Source organism: Lactuca virosa, chromosome 1 (assembly GCF_052849685.1).
Source record: "Lactuca virosa cultivar CGN04683 chromosome 1, Lactuca_virosa_CGN04683_v6, whole genome shotgun sequence".
Taxonomy (NCBI): Eukaryota; Viridiplantae; Streptophyta; class Magnoliopsida; order Asterales; family Asteraceae; genus Lactuca; species Lactuca virosa.
Genome location: NC_136426.1, coordinates 227,282,983 through 227,298,375, shown reverse-complemented (window position 1 = coordinate 227,298,375; position 15,393 = coordinate 227,282,983). Strand labels below are relative to the sequence as shown.

The window sequence follows — 15,393 nt, the reverse complement described above, 5'->3', positions numbered from 1 at the left end:
GGACAAATTAAGGATGAGTTTATTGAAAAACGTTCTTTTTGTCATCGTCCCTAAAATAGGTCTGATACAAGGATTATTCAGAAAGAGAATGTGACAGTTTCTAAAGAGAATGTTTTTTTTTTTGTCTTTAATGTTTAATTTAATGAAGGATCATTAAATAGCACACAAAGATTCAAGAGTTCATAAAACTGTTGAGAAATTATCATGATGATCGCGGATGGAAAATTCATTGAAGTTGGAAACGTCATTGCGGTTGAGAAACGTCATTGCGGATGGAACTTTCATTGCGGTTGAGAAACATCATTGCGGATGAAACTTTCATTGCGGTTGAGAAATGTCATTGCGGATGAAACTTTCATTGCGGTTGAGAAATGTCATTGCGGATGAACAAAGAAGTACTGTAGTGAGAAACTGAGGAAAACACTTGTACAAAGATTAGTAATAACAGACCATAAAGACCCATGAGAGATACGTATGATATATGGTTGCGGTACCTAGACAGCGGTACCAAAACCATCTATCCCATGTAATTCTCAGTTAGAACCGCAACGGAGGCCAAGGATGGTCTGCGGTAGCTAACAATTCAAAAAGAATTGCGGGTCTGGATTCATCATTCCTAACATTTGCAGGAAGATGTTAAGCTTTGTTGAATCGAGCGCTTTTGTGAACACATCAGCAATCTCTTCATGAGAAGGGACAAAGATGAGTTCAATATTACCTTTTAAGATGTGGTCTTTGATGAAATGATACCGTAGTTCAATGTGCTTAGTCTTGGAGTGCTGAATTGGATTGTGAGAAATAGCAATAGCACTTTCAGAGTCACAATAGATCAGTATCCGCAGCATTCTATACCCGTAGTCCATTAGTTGAGTTTTCATCCAAAGGACTTGAGAGCAACAGCTGGCTGCGGCCACATACTCGGCTTCTGCAGTTGATAGAGAGACACAGCTTTGTTTTCTTGAGGACCAACTGACTAGTCTTTCACCCAAGAATTGACATCCTCCTGAAGTGCTTTTTCGATCGAGCTTGCATCCGGCATGATCCGCATCTATGAAAGCTTGCAGGCTGAAGTCATTGCCTGCGGGGTACCATAGACCAAGAGATTTGCTTCCTTTCAGGTACCATAGTATCTGTTTGGCTGCGGTCATATGTGAGACTTTTGGGTCAGCCTGATACCTTGCACATACACCAGTTGCAAAGACAATGTCTGGCCTGCTTGCAGTGAGGTACATCAAAGAGCCGATGATGCCTCTATAAGTCTTGTGATCCACAGATTCGCCTGAGGGATCAGCAGAGATCTTATAACCGAAGGCCATGGGGACCTTAGCAGATGAACAGTTGTCCATAGAATATTTCTTCAATAGTTCAGTGGTGTATTTTTCTTGATGAATGCCTTGCGGTACTTGTTTCACTTGAAGACCTAGAAAAAATTAATCTCTCTATTCATGCTCATTTTGAACTTGTTGGTCATGAGCTTAGGAAATTTATCCACCATGCCTTGATCAGTCGAACCGAAGATGATATCATCCACATATATCTGTACCATCATGAGGTGGTCGCCATTTGCTTTTCTGAATAGTGTGGGATCAATCACTCCTCTCTTGTACCCGAATGAGACAAGGAATTCAGAAAGAGTCTCATACCATGCTCTTGGGGCTTGCTTCAGACCGTAGACTGCCTTTTCAAGCTTGTAGCAGTGGTCTGGGAATTTAACATTTTCAAAGCCTGGAGGTTGCTGAAGATAAACCTCTTCTTTTAGTTCCCCATTGAGAAAGGCACTCTTAACGTCCATTTGGTGTACCTTGACGTTTTTGTGGGCTGCGTATGCTAGAAAGATCCGGATAGCTTCCATGCGCGCTACCGGAGCATACGTTTCATCGTAGTCAATGCCTTCAAGTTGACTATACCCCTTTGCAACTAGCCTTGCCTTGTTTCTGACTACCGTACCAGATTCATCCAACTTATTTTTGAACACCCATCTAGTGCCAACAATGGAGTGACTACGTGGCTTCGGAACGAGCTGCCAAACTTTATTTCTTTGAAATTCTTCAAGCTCTTCTTGCATTGCAGCTATCCAGTCAGGTTCAAGCAATGCTTCTTTGATCGTTCTGGGTTCTACCGAGGACATAAATGCTGCATAGTGGCAGTGATCAGATAGGTCCTTGGAAGATCTAGTCTGGATGCCTGCGGATGGGTTCCCAATGATTTGACCTGGTGGGTGGTCTTTCGTCCATACATGAAGACGTGGCAGCAGATGATCAGCAGCTGTGGTAGAGGGAATATCTTGAATGTCAGAGGAATCTGCGGTTGGAGATGACAGTTCCCCCTGGACTTGAGAACATCCTGCTGAGTCATCTTGATCTATTGGAACGGAATTCTCTTGAGCAGTTGGGAGAGGTTCCCTCTGGGTTGCAGATAGGAGTTCCTCTGGAACATGAGAAGGTTCCCCCTGGACTGCGGATGGGAGAGTGGCAATCTTTGGATCAGTTCTAGTGTCGATATTTTCTATGAGTTCATCATCCGAATCCGAAGATACGTTTGATGGTAATGCTTCTCTGCGGACAGGAATTTGAACAACATCAAGTATTGGAACCTCGACGGTTGCGGATAGATCCGGAGTAGATCTTTCCCCCTCAACCGGAGAGGTGGAGGTATTGAGAGAGGCTACTTCAGATAGAGATGGTCCAGAAACATCAGCATGTTGTTGTTGAGCTGCGGGTGACACAAGAACTTTGGATAGTTTCGTCGTTTCAATAGGATCGAAAATATCCTCATAGTTGACTTCAAGTAGATTCAAGGGACCTGAAGAGGCAGGAATGTCACTTTCCATGATTGCGGTGGTTTCAGTAGATGGAGGGGCGTCGCGGATGTGAGAATCATCAAATTTCACATCGAAGCTTTCAATGATCAGCCTTGTACGCCTGATGAGCACTCGATAAGCAACCTTGTTAGTGGAGTAACCAAGGAATATGCCTTCGTCGGACTTCGGTGCAAACTTGTTGAGCTGATCTCTGTTGTTGATCACGAAGCATCTACACCCAAAAATATGAAAGAAGCGAACATTGGGCTTGCGGTTGTTAAGGACCTCATATGGTGTTTTATTGAGGCGTTTGCACACGATACTTTGATTTTGGACAAAGCATGCGGTTGCTACTGCTTCAGCCCAGAAGTAGAGAGGAAGTTGGGCGAAGTTAAGCATGGATCTGGCTGCTTCTACTAGTGTGCGGTTCCTTCTTTCTACTACACCATTTTGTTGCGGTGTGTAGGGTGCTGAGAAGTTGTGAGAAATGCCTTTGGACACCAAGAAACTGTTAAGAAGATGATTAGTGAACTCGGTTCCATTATCACTGCGGATACGTCTAACTGGAAGCTTGATCTGAAGTTCGATTTCTTTGATGAAGTTGATGAAGATCTGCGGTGTCTCTGATTTGAGTCTGAGGAAGAAGACCCATGTGAAGCGTGTATAGTCATCAACAATAACCAGTATATACTTCTTGTGGTGGAGGCTGGCTACGGTTGATGGACCGCAGAGATCAATGTACAATAGCTCCAGTGGTTCAGAAATAGAGGAGTCCATTATCAGAGGGTGACTTGCTTTAGACTGCTTACCACATTCACAAGCCGGACAGAGAGTATCGTTGCTAAATTTGAGAATAGGGAGACTGCGGACTAGTTCTCCAGTGACCAAGTTGTTGATGTACCGGAAGTTGAGATGAGCTAGCTTACGGTGCCATAGCCAGCTGACTTCGGATACAGCTTTGGACAAGAAACACAATTGCGGTTTACCAATTATTAGAGAAACATCCAAAGGGTACATGGTACCTTCGGATCGAGATTTGATCAGGCAAGTGTTTCTATCACTCGTCATTACGTAGCAAAACTGATCATCAAATTCAACACGATGTCCTGCTTTACATAGTTGGCCAACACTGATGAGATTGTGTTTAAGGCTCTCTACATAAGCAACCTTCTGAATGGAAAAGTTCCCCGTAGTGAGAACACCGTAACCTCGGATGACACCGTTTGCATTGTTACCAAACGTGACATTTCCACCATTGCATATAGGCCTGAAATCCCGAAGGTACTCTAACCTTCCGGTCATGTGCAAGGAGCAGGCACTGTCAATTAACCACTCTTCTTCTTGTTCCTCCTTGCACAAAGCCTGAGAATTACACGGTTAGTTTAGGCATCCAAACAAGTTTGGAGCCTGGGACAATTGTTGTGTTTCTGAGTGATGCATGGTCCGAGGTTGCAGGGACAGGTCTCTTCTCAACTTTTGAGCCTAGTCCTGGGTGTTTGAGTAGTTTTGGAGTGTTGTGATTTTTTGAAAAAATACGAGGTTTCTGACTCTGACTCGATTTGACATGAGATAAAACCTTTTGACAACTACACTGACATTTACAAAAGGAGATTTTGTCTTTTGATCTAACACTGTGATTGGTCAGCGATTTTAAGGATGTTTTGGATCTGTTACCGGTCCAAGATGGGTTATTCCTGACACGAGTGTTTTTGGGTTTTGAAAAAGTCTGTTTATGAAAGGTTTTAGCACGTGTAGATTTCTGAATTCTTTTTGATGGATTTGGTAAGATACCCTTCCATTTGAAATTTTGACGTGACTTTAAAAGTGTTGGAGTGGGTAAAATACCTTTCCATTTAGGACCATTTGAAGAATAGACCTGAAAAACATAGTTTCGAAAAGATTGAACACCCTTTTGGGTTGTGTCAGAAGGAGTAGGAATGACTTTTGAAACTGAACTTTCCTTTTTGTTTGTTTTCTTGAAAGAAGAGTTTTTTGAAATGTAGTGAGAGAAAACAAATTTTTTAGGACTTTTGGATTTAGGAAATCTGCCTTGCTTCTTGTTTTTTGAAAAAATTTGTCTATTAGTACCGCGAGATCTGATTTCTTCTTTAAAAGCCTTTTTTGCCAAAGATTTTGGTGAACCGCAGTCATTGTTGTTCAACTGCGGTTTCCAGGAATTCTTGGAATGATTTTGAAAACGCAGAGTTGAGTCATCAGAGCTTGAGGATTCAGGAATTTGGGAACATTGACCTACTTCAAAATTTTCTATAGGTAGTTCATGAAATATTGGCTGAAGAGTTACAGTTCCTTGAACTGATGAATGCGGTAGGGATGACTTGACTACCTCTGAGTAAGTCTTAGATGGGACTTCGGTGGGACATTTGTGGGACATTTGACTACAATGAGAGACACTGCGGTCTGAGGACAGAGATGGAAAGACTTTTGAGACTTCGGAGCCCTCAACAACAATCTCTTCGTCAACTACGAATGAAGTTTGAGAATTTGGATAGATGGTGCCACAGATAGGAATTTGATCACATGTGTGACCCGAAACCTCCGGCACAATTTCCTCAATGACACAATTATTGCTTAAGTAGTGCAGTCTACCGAAGTGAGTTTTAATATCTTCGGGAAAAGTCTTGTCATTGACAGGGAAATGAAATTCTCGGTCTGGAGGGACATTCAGTCTGTCTTTGTTGAACCGGGGTGAGGAATCCATTGAGGTAGGATATCCATTTGACCAACCCCAATTGTATGTATTGTCCACGGTTCCATTGTTTACCAAATTTTCAATAGCTTCACTTTCATTAAACAATTTTTCAATTAAGAGATTTAAGCGTACAATTTCTCTCTGAGCTAAATCTCTCTGGTTCAAAGCTATCTCTAATTGGGTTTCACTTAACATTCTTGCATCCTTTTCTAACTCTAGGTCCTTCTCTAACATAACCATCTTAAGTCTTTTGTTATCCAGTCGTCCTCTCACGTGGAACATCTCTTGGGACGCAATGTTCTTCTCATCTAAGGCTTTATTATAGTCTGTAAGGACGGCAGCACAAGTGTCATTAAGATCATCTATGTAAGGCTGACAGTCATGCATGCTATAGTTTAGAGTTTGGATCACGAGTTTTACCTGTTCGACGATGCTTAGTGTTCCATCCTTTGCCATGTAGCAGTAGTTCTTGTTCAACATTGTAGACCCATCATCATCCGCAGTGGCCAGCATGCAGATTTTCCCTTTTCCTTTGATACTGTTGATGGCCTCATCTTCGTCTCCGGATGACCAGACTTGATGGTCTCTTTTGACATGGGCCACGTATGCCCTTGCCTTTTCAGCTTTTTCTTTGTCTTCCAACTCTTGAGCCATTCTAAGGTAGAATGTTCTGTCTTTTACTACATTGGCCTTACAATCTCGTGTAAAGTGATTCTCTTTGTTGCATTTGTGACAAATTACAACATCAGTCTTGTCTTCTGAAGGAGTACCAGAGTCAGTGATTTGAGGAGACTGCGGTACCTCCTTTGGTTGAATATTCTGAGATTGCGGTGGTGGATGAGAACTTTTGGGAAATCGAGAGTAGTTATTCTGAGAACCGAAGTTACGGTTGAATGGAGGTTTGTTGAACTGCTGATTCTTGCGGAAGGAAGGAGGTGGTAAACGGTTGAACTGTTTGCTAACCAGAGCAATAGCCTTCTGAAAATCTTCTTCATCATCATATTCAGAATCCGCTTCGTATGACTGCGGTAGAGTGTCATACGAGGAAGAGTAAGGTGACTGCGGTGGAGCTTGTGCTATGAGAGCAAGTGGTCCTCTGAAGTCAGCACAGTCTTTGAGTACGGTGGATTCTTGAGCTTGCAGCTCTCCATAGAGCTTGTAAAGTGACAGGGAGTGAATCTTTCTATCGCCTTGGACTATCATCTTGGCCGTAGTCCAATGTCTGCCCAAACCATTAAGAAACTGAAGATTGATTTCATGGTTACTGCGGATGGTGCCCGCATTGGATAACTTGGTGACTATCAGGTTGAACCTTTTGAAGGAGTCTTCCAAACTTTCTCCAGTATGAGCTTTGAAGTTGTTGAACTCATTGAGTGCGGTAGTAAGCTTCTTATCTTGTGCTTGTTCCGAGCCTTCGTACAGGTTTTTGAGAACATCCCAGATCTCTTTCGCTGATTTGCAATTTATGATAATATCGAAGTTGTCAGGAGCAACTCCGCAAGAGATTTCATAAAAAGCAACAGCATCATTTTCCATTTTATCGAGATCATCCTTGGTGGGACGGCTCATGGCCGGTTGACCTCCTCCCAGCCTGGTTGCAGCGCCGTCAGTTTGGACTGGTGTAAGGACTGGAACATGTGGTCCTTCTTCTACGGATCGCCATACATCTCTACCCAGTCTTCTCAAGTACCTTTCCATTCTTTGTGACCAGTGATGATATTCATTTGCGACTAGTATTGGGGCTCGGTTAGAACCACCGACAGTGTTGGAAACATTTAGAGATAATGATTGTGCCATTTGAAATTGTTTTTTTTTTTGTTTTGAAGAAATGAGCTTTAGTGGTATAGAAGGCTCTTTGAAAAATCAGAGTTCCGTTTTCAAAAAGCAACCACTTTGGCTCTGATACCAATTGTTGAGAGAAAAACTTGGAGACACACTTGAACAAAAGTTAGAACAAGTATAATGCGGAATAGTTAATCTCAAAGGATCTAAAAGCTCAACAATAATATAGTTAGATAGTTAGAGAGTTAGTTGCGGAAATGTAAAGGAATAGAAATGACAGCAATTGTTATATCAAGAAGACACTTAAGCTGATTCATAACAAGGAATGCATTCACTCCAAGTTAATAAGGAAGATCAAGCTTAGTGATTAAGTCTTAAAGACTTGCTCCGAAGAGGGATTATGATCAGCAGGATTATGATAAGATTTAAGTAAGAAGATATGAGTGAAGTAAGATAAGAGAGATAACTTCAGAATGTGTATTCAGATAGAATTCATAAGTTATCGGTTCCTTTTCCTATCTCTTTGAATACAAAGAGAGTAAGTCTCTATTTATAGAGACTTAGAAACTACACTAGATTACAACTCTATAAGCAGTCGTGCAAGGCATACTGGATAATAGAGTGTATTACATTAAAGACAAATAACGTAATCTAGCTAAGTTGACTGCGGTAGCTGACTCAGGTTGTTGATGCGGTTGCTGATGAACAAGATTGACTCCGGGTGCTGAAGCGGTTGCGGTAGCTGAGATGGTTGCGGTAGCTGAGATGGTTGCGGTAGCTGAGTTCAAGAGGGTCACTTTTATGATTCAACAAAAAGCTCACAAGACCATGTACTCGATTCATCCCGGTAGTACTAAGATGTATAAGGATCTGAAACGTTACTACTGGTGGACGACGATGAAGCTCGATGGTGCAAAGTATGTGGCAGATTGTGTAACATGTGCGAGAGTTAAGGTTACATGTACCCATGGGTAAATGGGAAGACATAACCATGGATTTTGTGACTAAACTGCCCAGGACGAAGAACGGTCACGACATGATTTAGGTTGTCGTGGATCGATTCACTAAGAGTGCACACTTCATAGCAGCCAATGAGAGATGGTATATGGATAAGCTTGCAAATGCTTACGTGAAGGAGGTAGTAAGACTTCACGGTGTACCCTTAACGATTGTATCAGATCGTGATAGTCGTTTCACATCAAGATTTTGGAGGAGTTTACAGGAGGAAATCGGTACGAAGTTGTGTTTGAGTACAGCCTACCATCCGCAGACTGATGGTCAGAGCGAAAGAACGATTCAAACACTAGAATATATGCTAAGAGCATGTACCCTAGAATTCCAAGGTAACTGGGATGAGCATTTACCCCTGGTAGAGTTTTCCTACAATAAAAGTTACCATTCGAGCATCAAGATGGCACCTTATCAAGCTTTGTACGGTCAAAAGTGTCGTACTCCGTCTTGTTGGCTTGAAGACGGAGAAAAGCAGTTTATGGGCCCCGAAATAGTCCATCAGACTGTTGAAAAGCTAAAAGTGATTAGAGAAAGAATGTTAGCAGCTCAAGATCGCCAAAAGAGCTATGCTGACAAAAAGCAACGACCGATGACATTCGAAGTTGGAGATTCGGTTTTGCTTAAAGTCTCACCGTGGAAGGGACTTATACGATTTGGAAAGAGAGGAAAGTTGATTCCAAGGTTTATTGGACCATTCAAGGTTCTTCAGAGGATTGAGAACTAAGCTTACAAGCTGGAATTGCCCAGAAGTACTAGATGGTATTCATAACACTTTCCATGTGTGTTATTTGAGGAAGTTCACAGGAGAAGTTCCCGATGTAATTCCACTTTCAAAATTAAGAATGGGTGAAAATAAGAGGTTAATCGAAGAGCCTGAGGCAATTGTTGACCGCAAGACAAAGAAGTTGTGACGCAAGATGGTCGACTTAGTGCTTGTGCGATGGAAACATATGAATGGGCCGAACCTCACCTGGGAAACAAAGAGTGACATGATGAGTCGCTATCCACAGTTGTTTGCTGATGATGCACAATTTCGGGACGGAATCATCCTAAGGAGGAGAGAATTGTAACGCCCGTGTTTCTGGCTATGCATTAGTATGATGATGTAATAGTTAGGGTCAACAATTGTAACCTATTTTGAAGTAATAATGAAGAATAATTTGAGTATTATGTGATTTATGTGATCTTATGTGCATTATACTTATTTATAACGACGTAATAAAATAGTAATAAAAACAAGCGTCAAAAATAAACTAATAGATAGACCCAATATTTATGAATAAAGTTGAAGTAGTCTTAACAAGGATTTCGAGGATATGAGGAACACTGAAATACGACTTATAACGAAGAAGTTATGACATGTTGAAGTTTTGCGGCAAAACCAGCACGACATCGGGAATCGTAAAAAGTGAATTTAGGATAAAATACTTTTTAGCCTTAGTGATCTAAACGAAAGTCGTAGTATACGTTCAACCGAAAGCGTGCATAAAAAGAACGTCCAAATTTGACTTCGTATGAGGAAGTTATGATTTTTCTAAGATTTAGCATAGTAGTGCACAGCCCAAAAATCGAATTTTAGATCGGTCGATTTTTAGCCAAAACAATCTAAACGAGAATTAAAGATCTCGTTAATAGGAGATCAACGATAAAAAGACAGTTGAAAATGGAGCTCATATGCGAAAGATATGGATGAAACTTAGTCCCTACTCTTCGAGCGCGGTGAATTCGATACAGATTTGTAAATCTGAGATAGAATGAATATTAGCCAATGGAGTCTAAATGAAAGTCGTAGTACTCGTAAATACCAACACGTGGATATAAAGAACGTTGAGAATAGATCTCATATGTTAAAGATATGGACGAAACTTAGTCCCTACTCTCCGAGCGTGATAAATTCGATACATATTTGTAAGTCTGAGATAGAATGAGAATTAGCCGATGGGGTCTAAATGAAAGTTGTAGTACTCGTAAATACCAACGCGTTGATATAAAGAACGTAGAAAATGGATCTCGTACGCGGAAGATACGGACGAAACTTAGGGTCTACTCTATGATCAAACCCCTATAAATAAATGATGAATTCTTCATATGTTCTTACACCATTCCTCTAAACTCTCTCTAGAATCCTTCTTTCTTTCTTGTTCAATTTCTCCTAGTTTTAGGGTGCGGTAGAGAAACTCCGAGTTGTCAAAAAGCCGATGAAAGAAGTTTTTAGAGTCGGAGTTTTGCCTGCGTAATTTTCCGGTTTTCGTTAAAAACCCGGTAAGTTAAGCTACATTATTCTGTTTTCAGTGTAACTTATATTTATAGTCATAAGTCGTTATTATGAACCTATAAAAAATATATGTGCTAAGTATTATAAAATATAAAGTGTTATTATAATATCTTTTAACTACTCGCGGTACGGGGATTCTGGTTTGAAGGGCCGCATAGGGTTGTTGGATTTCAGAAGTGTTATAATGCCAAAATGGTTCTGCCCTCCGGTGTTTCACGTCTGGCCCCTTTCTGTATAAAGTGGTTGAAAAGTATTGTTTAACACTTATAAAATAATAACGCTCGTAAATAGTCGCGATAAATATTAGACTAAAATCTAGTGGTAATAATACTAGGTTTCGTCGAAGGAAAATAAATTATTAGAAGCGAAGCGCTGCCCGAGTTTGAAATCATCACTTTAAAAAGTGAGAGCATAGTTACTTTCATCTTACACATAGATATAAAATATTTAATATAAATTACGTGCTATGTGTGCATATTATTTGTGTTCCTGATATCTATGTTGGATGAACGATTTATACATGTTTTAAATAATTTAAACTATATATGTGTTTTATATCTATGAATATGTTAGGTAGAACATGGGTAGATGAAATAGTTGATGTGTGATGAAATAAAATGATGAGAGGCCTCGATGTTTACGATGATCTAGTCATCTAGCGGAGTATAGATGACGACCACAGACTATTCTAGACAGTCTAGTGGAATGCTACCAGGCTCGCAACCTATAAGTATTTGTGAACGATGTGTTCACCGGTGTACTCCATCCCCCCTCATGGTTGCCTTACGAACATATATCGCTGAGGAATCCCCTTACCATTAGTGTACATCCCGATGAAAATCCTTAGGCTGGGTCGCGTGAATTAGATGTTTTAGGGACAGAAAGTGAGGATAACAGGAATGGGTAATCGGGTTGATTGATGTGATGAAACTAATAAACTTAATTATTGTGGGTTGAAAACCCTATGTGCTCATCAGGCTCCCAAGCCTGACCCACTCAGTTTCTTGTATTACAGGTAGTGGTACAAGGGCATAGATGTGATGATCGGATGAGATTTTATGGATTATAGGCTAGTAGATATAAATAAATGTTGTAAGGCCTATGTTGTTTTGGTTTATGCTTTTGATCTGTATTGGCAATGACATCTCGAGGTTTTAATATTATGAAATACATTTCTTCAGAAATGCTTTGATAAAATATTTATCATATTTTTGGGAACAAATTCTGCAACACTTTCTTTAAAATGATACTCTGATTTTCAAATAAAGCATAAACAAATCAATATTTTTTTGCCGTGAAATTGAGGATGTCACAATACTTCTTTGAGTTGGGTTTATCGATCCTCGAAGTAGTGTGGGTTCATGGACCACCGAAATCGTTTCGTGGATGTCTTATTAGGTACTAACGTTAGTTGGGTTTGTCTTGATTCGGTGGTAATGGTGTTAGTGGGTTTAGTATATGTAATGTTGGTTAGTTTATGTGTTTATGATGACTTATTTTGGGGGTTTTGTTGATTTCGTATGGTTAGTCATGTAATGGTGTTTTGGGGGTATCGATTAGCCGATTACCCTGATTATTGTTCACGAATCAATTAGTGTACTCAAAAAGTGGTTTTAATGTTAATCAAAAGTTTTCATATTATATTTTGGGCCCTATATTTTCGATGTTTGTCAAAACAATTTTAATGCATTTCAAATAAGATGTTCACTTGTTGCAGCAATGGTAGATGCAATGTGTTGAAGGTTTTGTGTTCATTTTAAAAGATAGTTCATGTTAAAATGCGAAAGTACAATGCTAATTTAGTTGAATTCTTAGGTGCACAATTGAAAACAAAAAAAGTACAAAAGAAACATGGTAAAGAACATAAAAATAAAGTACAATCGTATTTAAAAGTACAAGGCTATTTTCAGACCTTGTAATTGTCAACATTCAAAGTACATGGTTTTATTTCTTGAAATTGTGTTTGAAGCACACATATACACATCTTAACATAACCATGACAACATAAAAACAAACACATCTAATCCAACTCCATTGGTGTGGTTGAAGTATCACCTTCTCCATTTTTGCCTTGCACCTTTTTCGCCAACTTTTTCTTTAGTATCCTCTCTGATTCTTTCCTTAATTTGTTTGTACATTTTTGTTCACCCTTCCCCTCTTTAAAAACACTTGCACCCTTATCCTGTCCCTTGCCCTTGGTAACACCACTTCCACCTTCCTCCTTTGCCTTCCCCTTTTTAACACCATTTCATCCATCATCTTGTATCTTCCTCTTCTTCACACCACATCCACCTACATCTTGACCCGTTTTTCTTTTTACCTTTAATTTTGGGGGTCTTTCAACTGAATCACATGTTGACTTGTTGTGCCCTACCTTCTTACAAACACCACAGGCAATCCTTTTTCCTGCCTTTGACACTCTATGTGATCCACTAACCTCTGTAATGTCCCTCTTCCTCTTAATAGTGGGTCTCACTGGCATTTTCCTTTTAAGTGTTGGCAATGGTGGTATGTAGTCTGTTGGGGGCCACATTGCACTCCCATTTATGCTTCCTATGGAGTACTTATAGGTGTTCAGGTATACGGTTGCACGATACAAAAAGGATCCACATATACCTCTACATTCTTGTTTACATAACATATGGTTGCCACTGAATGAACACAACCATATCCATTTAGTTGTCATACCCTACATGTACATGTTTTTTTTTCTAAATCAACACCATATGATTCTCCTAAGTTTCTTGTCTCAAAGGTATTCAATCCACTAGGCAGCACTTTCCAATACCTAAAACATACACACGGTTAGTATGGAAAACATCATTTATATATAATAGTGTCACAAATTAAACAAACCTTTGGTGGATCTTCAATTCATATATGGCAAGTCTTATGTTTGGAGATACATCAAATCGTCCCATCCAATACCTTTTAATCTCAAACTACACATCCTCTGCATCACATAAAGTCTTATATCCTCCAGCATAGTGATGATGGGCTTCTTCTTTGCATCTAAGAGCACATTGTTAAAGCTCTCAGATAAGCCATTATCAACAGCATCATTTCCCTTTCCTTCCTGAAAGAATGCTCTAGACCATGACTTTGGATTCCTTCTTATAAGATGCATATATGCAGTATGGATCAAAATTTGAACCTCTTTCATTGCAGCATTGAAAAGTGGCTCAGTTGATGCCTTACTTGCCTTCCAAAATAGCTTCTCATAATGAGCACCAAGATATTTCTTCTTGAAGTTGGACAAAACGTGTCTGGCACCTTGCCTATGTTCTATGTCTGGGAATAACTTCTTCACTGCCTCAATTAACCCCTGTATTAACATCATATGGACAGTTAGAACATGATCATATTTAGTAATGCATAATTCACACAACCTTACCTTATGTTGATCTATCATCAATGTCTTGCCAAACCTAGATTCAAGATGCAGGTCTTCTTTCAAATTTTCTAGAAACCATTTCCAGTTGTCCTTATTTTCCACATCTACCACAACCCAATCTATTGGGTATATATGATTGTTTCCATCCCTCTCAACAGCACATAACAGCTGACCACTACACATTCCTTTTAAAAAACAACCATCCAAGTTTATAATCCCTCTACATCCACTTCTCCAACCCTGCTTCAGTGCATAAAAACATATACATATCCTGCTAAAGTAGGTTTTCCCATCTGGCATACAGTTTACAAATATCTTAACTATTGACCCTGGATTAGACCTTCTAATCTCCTCACCATAAGACCACAACTTTGCATAATTTTCTATTATGCTACCTTCAACAAGAGAAACTACATGTTGTTTTGCTCTTCTATACTGTCCCATACTAACCTCAATGCCAAATTTATTTTTACTTCTTCTTTTAGCATTCTCACATTCAGTTTCTCATTTTCAAGAACTTCCCTTGTGAAATGACTACCAATCCATCTGTAATTAACTATTGACCCTAACTTTAAATTCATGGCATAATTATGCTCATTAATAAGGGACTTGATTTGGAATGACTGCACATCACGCATCCATGAAGCCCAGAGCCTAAATGTGCATTCATCATCACAACACTTAACCAATAATCTTTTATTGTCATTTTTTTCATAATACAGTTGAAACCCATTGGCTACAACATAATTACAAAGCATGAATTTCAATTGTTTAGGATTGGTAAACCTCATACTTAGAATTAGCAACTGCTTATTCTAAGGTATGTCTTCATTGAACCTTGGTTGACCTTTCACATCTGGGACATTGTCATCTTCATCATCTTGTGGGGTTCAACTTCTGTCGCATCCTCATTTTCATTTTCTTGAATGCTTCTATCATACATTACTCCTTCCATGTTGCTCTTCTGTGGACTCAGGAACTCAGTTAGAGTTAGGTAAACACCATTTTCCATTTCCATTCACATGTTTGACATGACAGAACAATTGTCTTCAATGTCATTTTCTTTACTTACTAAATCACAGAATGCCTACAGATGAGTACCAAAATGGTCCATGTACACATGCAGTTGTACTCCACACCTATATGTAACGTCTATAAACTCTTGATATTCAAGATCATTAGAAATCAATGTTAAACCTTCTGGGATTTCTAAATCCGGCTGACAATAGTAAACTTTCTGACACTTCTCTTGTGTGAATCGTTCAAGGAAACCAATAAACTCCTTGTGAGTCATACCAGCAAAATCGATATTGTCAAATACATGATGAATACCATTTGAGTAGCAAAAGGGTTTGTTGATGAACACGCCTTGGAAATGAACTTTGATTGGGATGAACTCAGCCATCGACAAGAATTTTGGT

At 39.6% G+C, this 15,393-nt stretch overlaps 1 protein-coding gene across 1 annotated transcript; it reads right to left on the bottom strand.

The window, feature by feature from the left end:
- Positions 1-12,563: 12,563 nt before the first annotated feature.
- Positions 12,564-15,180, bottom strand: LOC145108852 (uncharacterized). The gene is made up of 3 exons (XM_079045943.1): positions 13,973-15,180; positions 13,435-13,903; positions 12,564-13,366 (listed from the first exon to the last, which is right to left on the bottom strand). The coding sequence occupies exons 1-2, from the start codon at positions 14,414-14,416 to the stop codon at positions 13,469-13,471; spliced, it is 879 nt and encodes a 292-aa protein (XP_078902069.1). The 5' UTR covers positions 14,417-15,180; the 3' UTR covers positions 12,564-13,366; positions 13,435-13,468.
- Between the last annotated feature and the right edge of the window lie 213 nt (positions 15,181-15,393).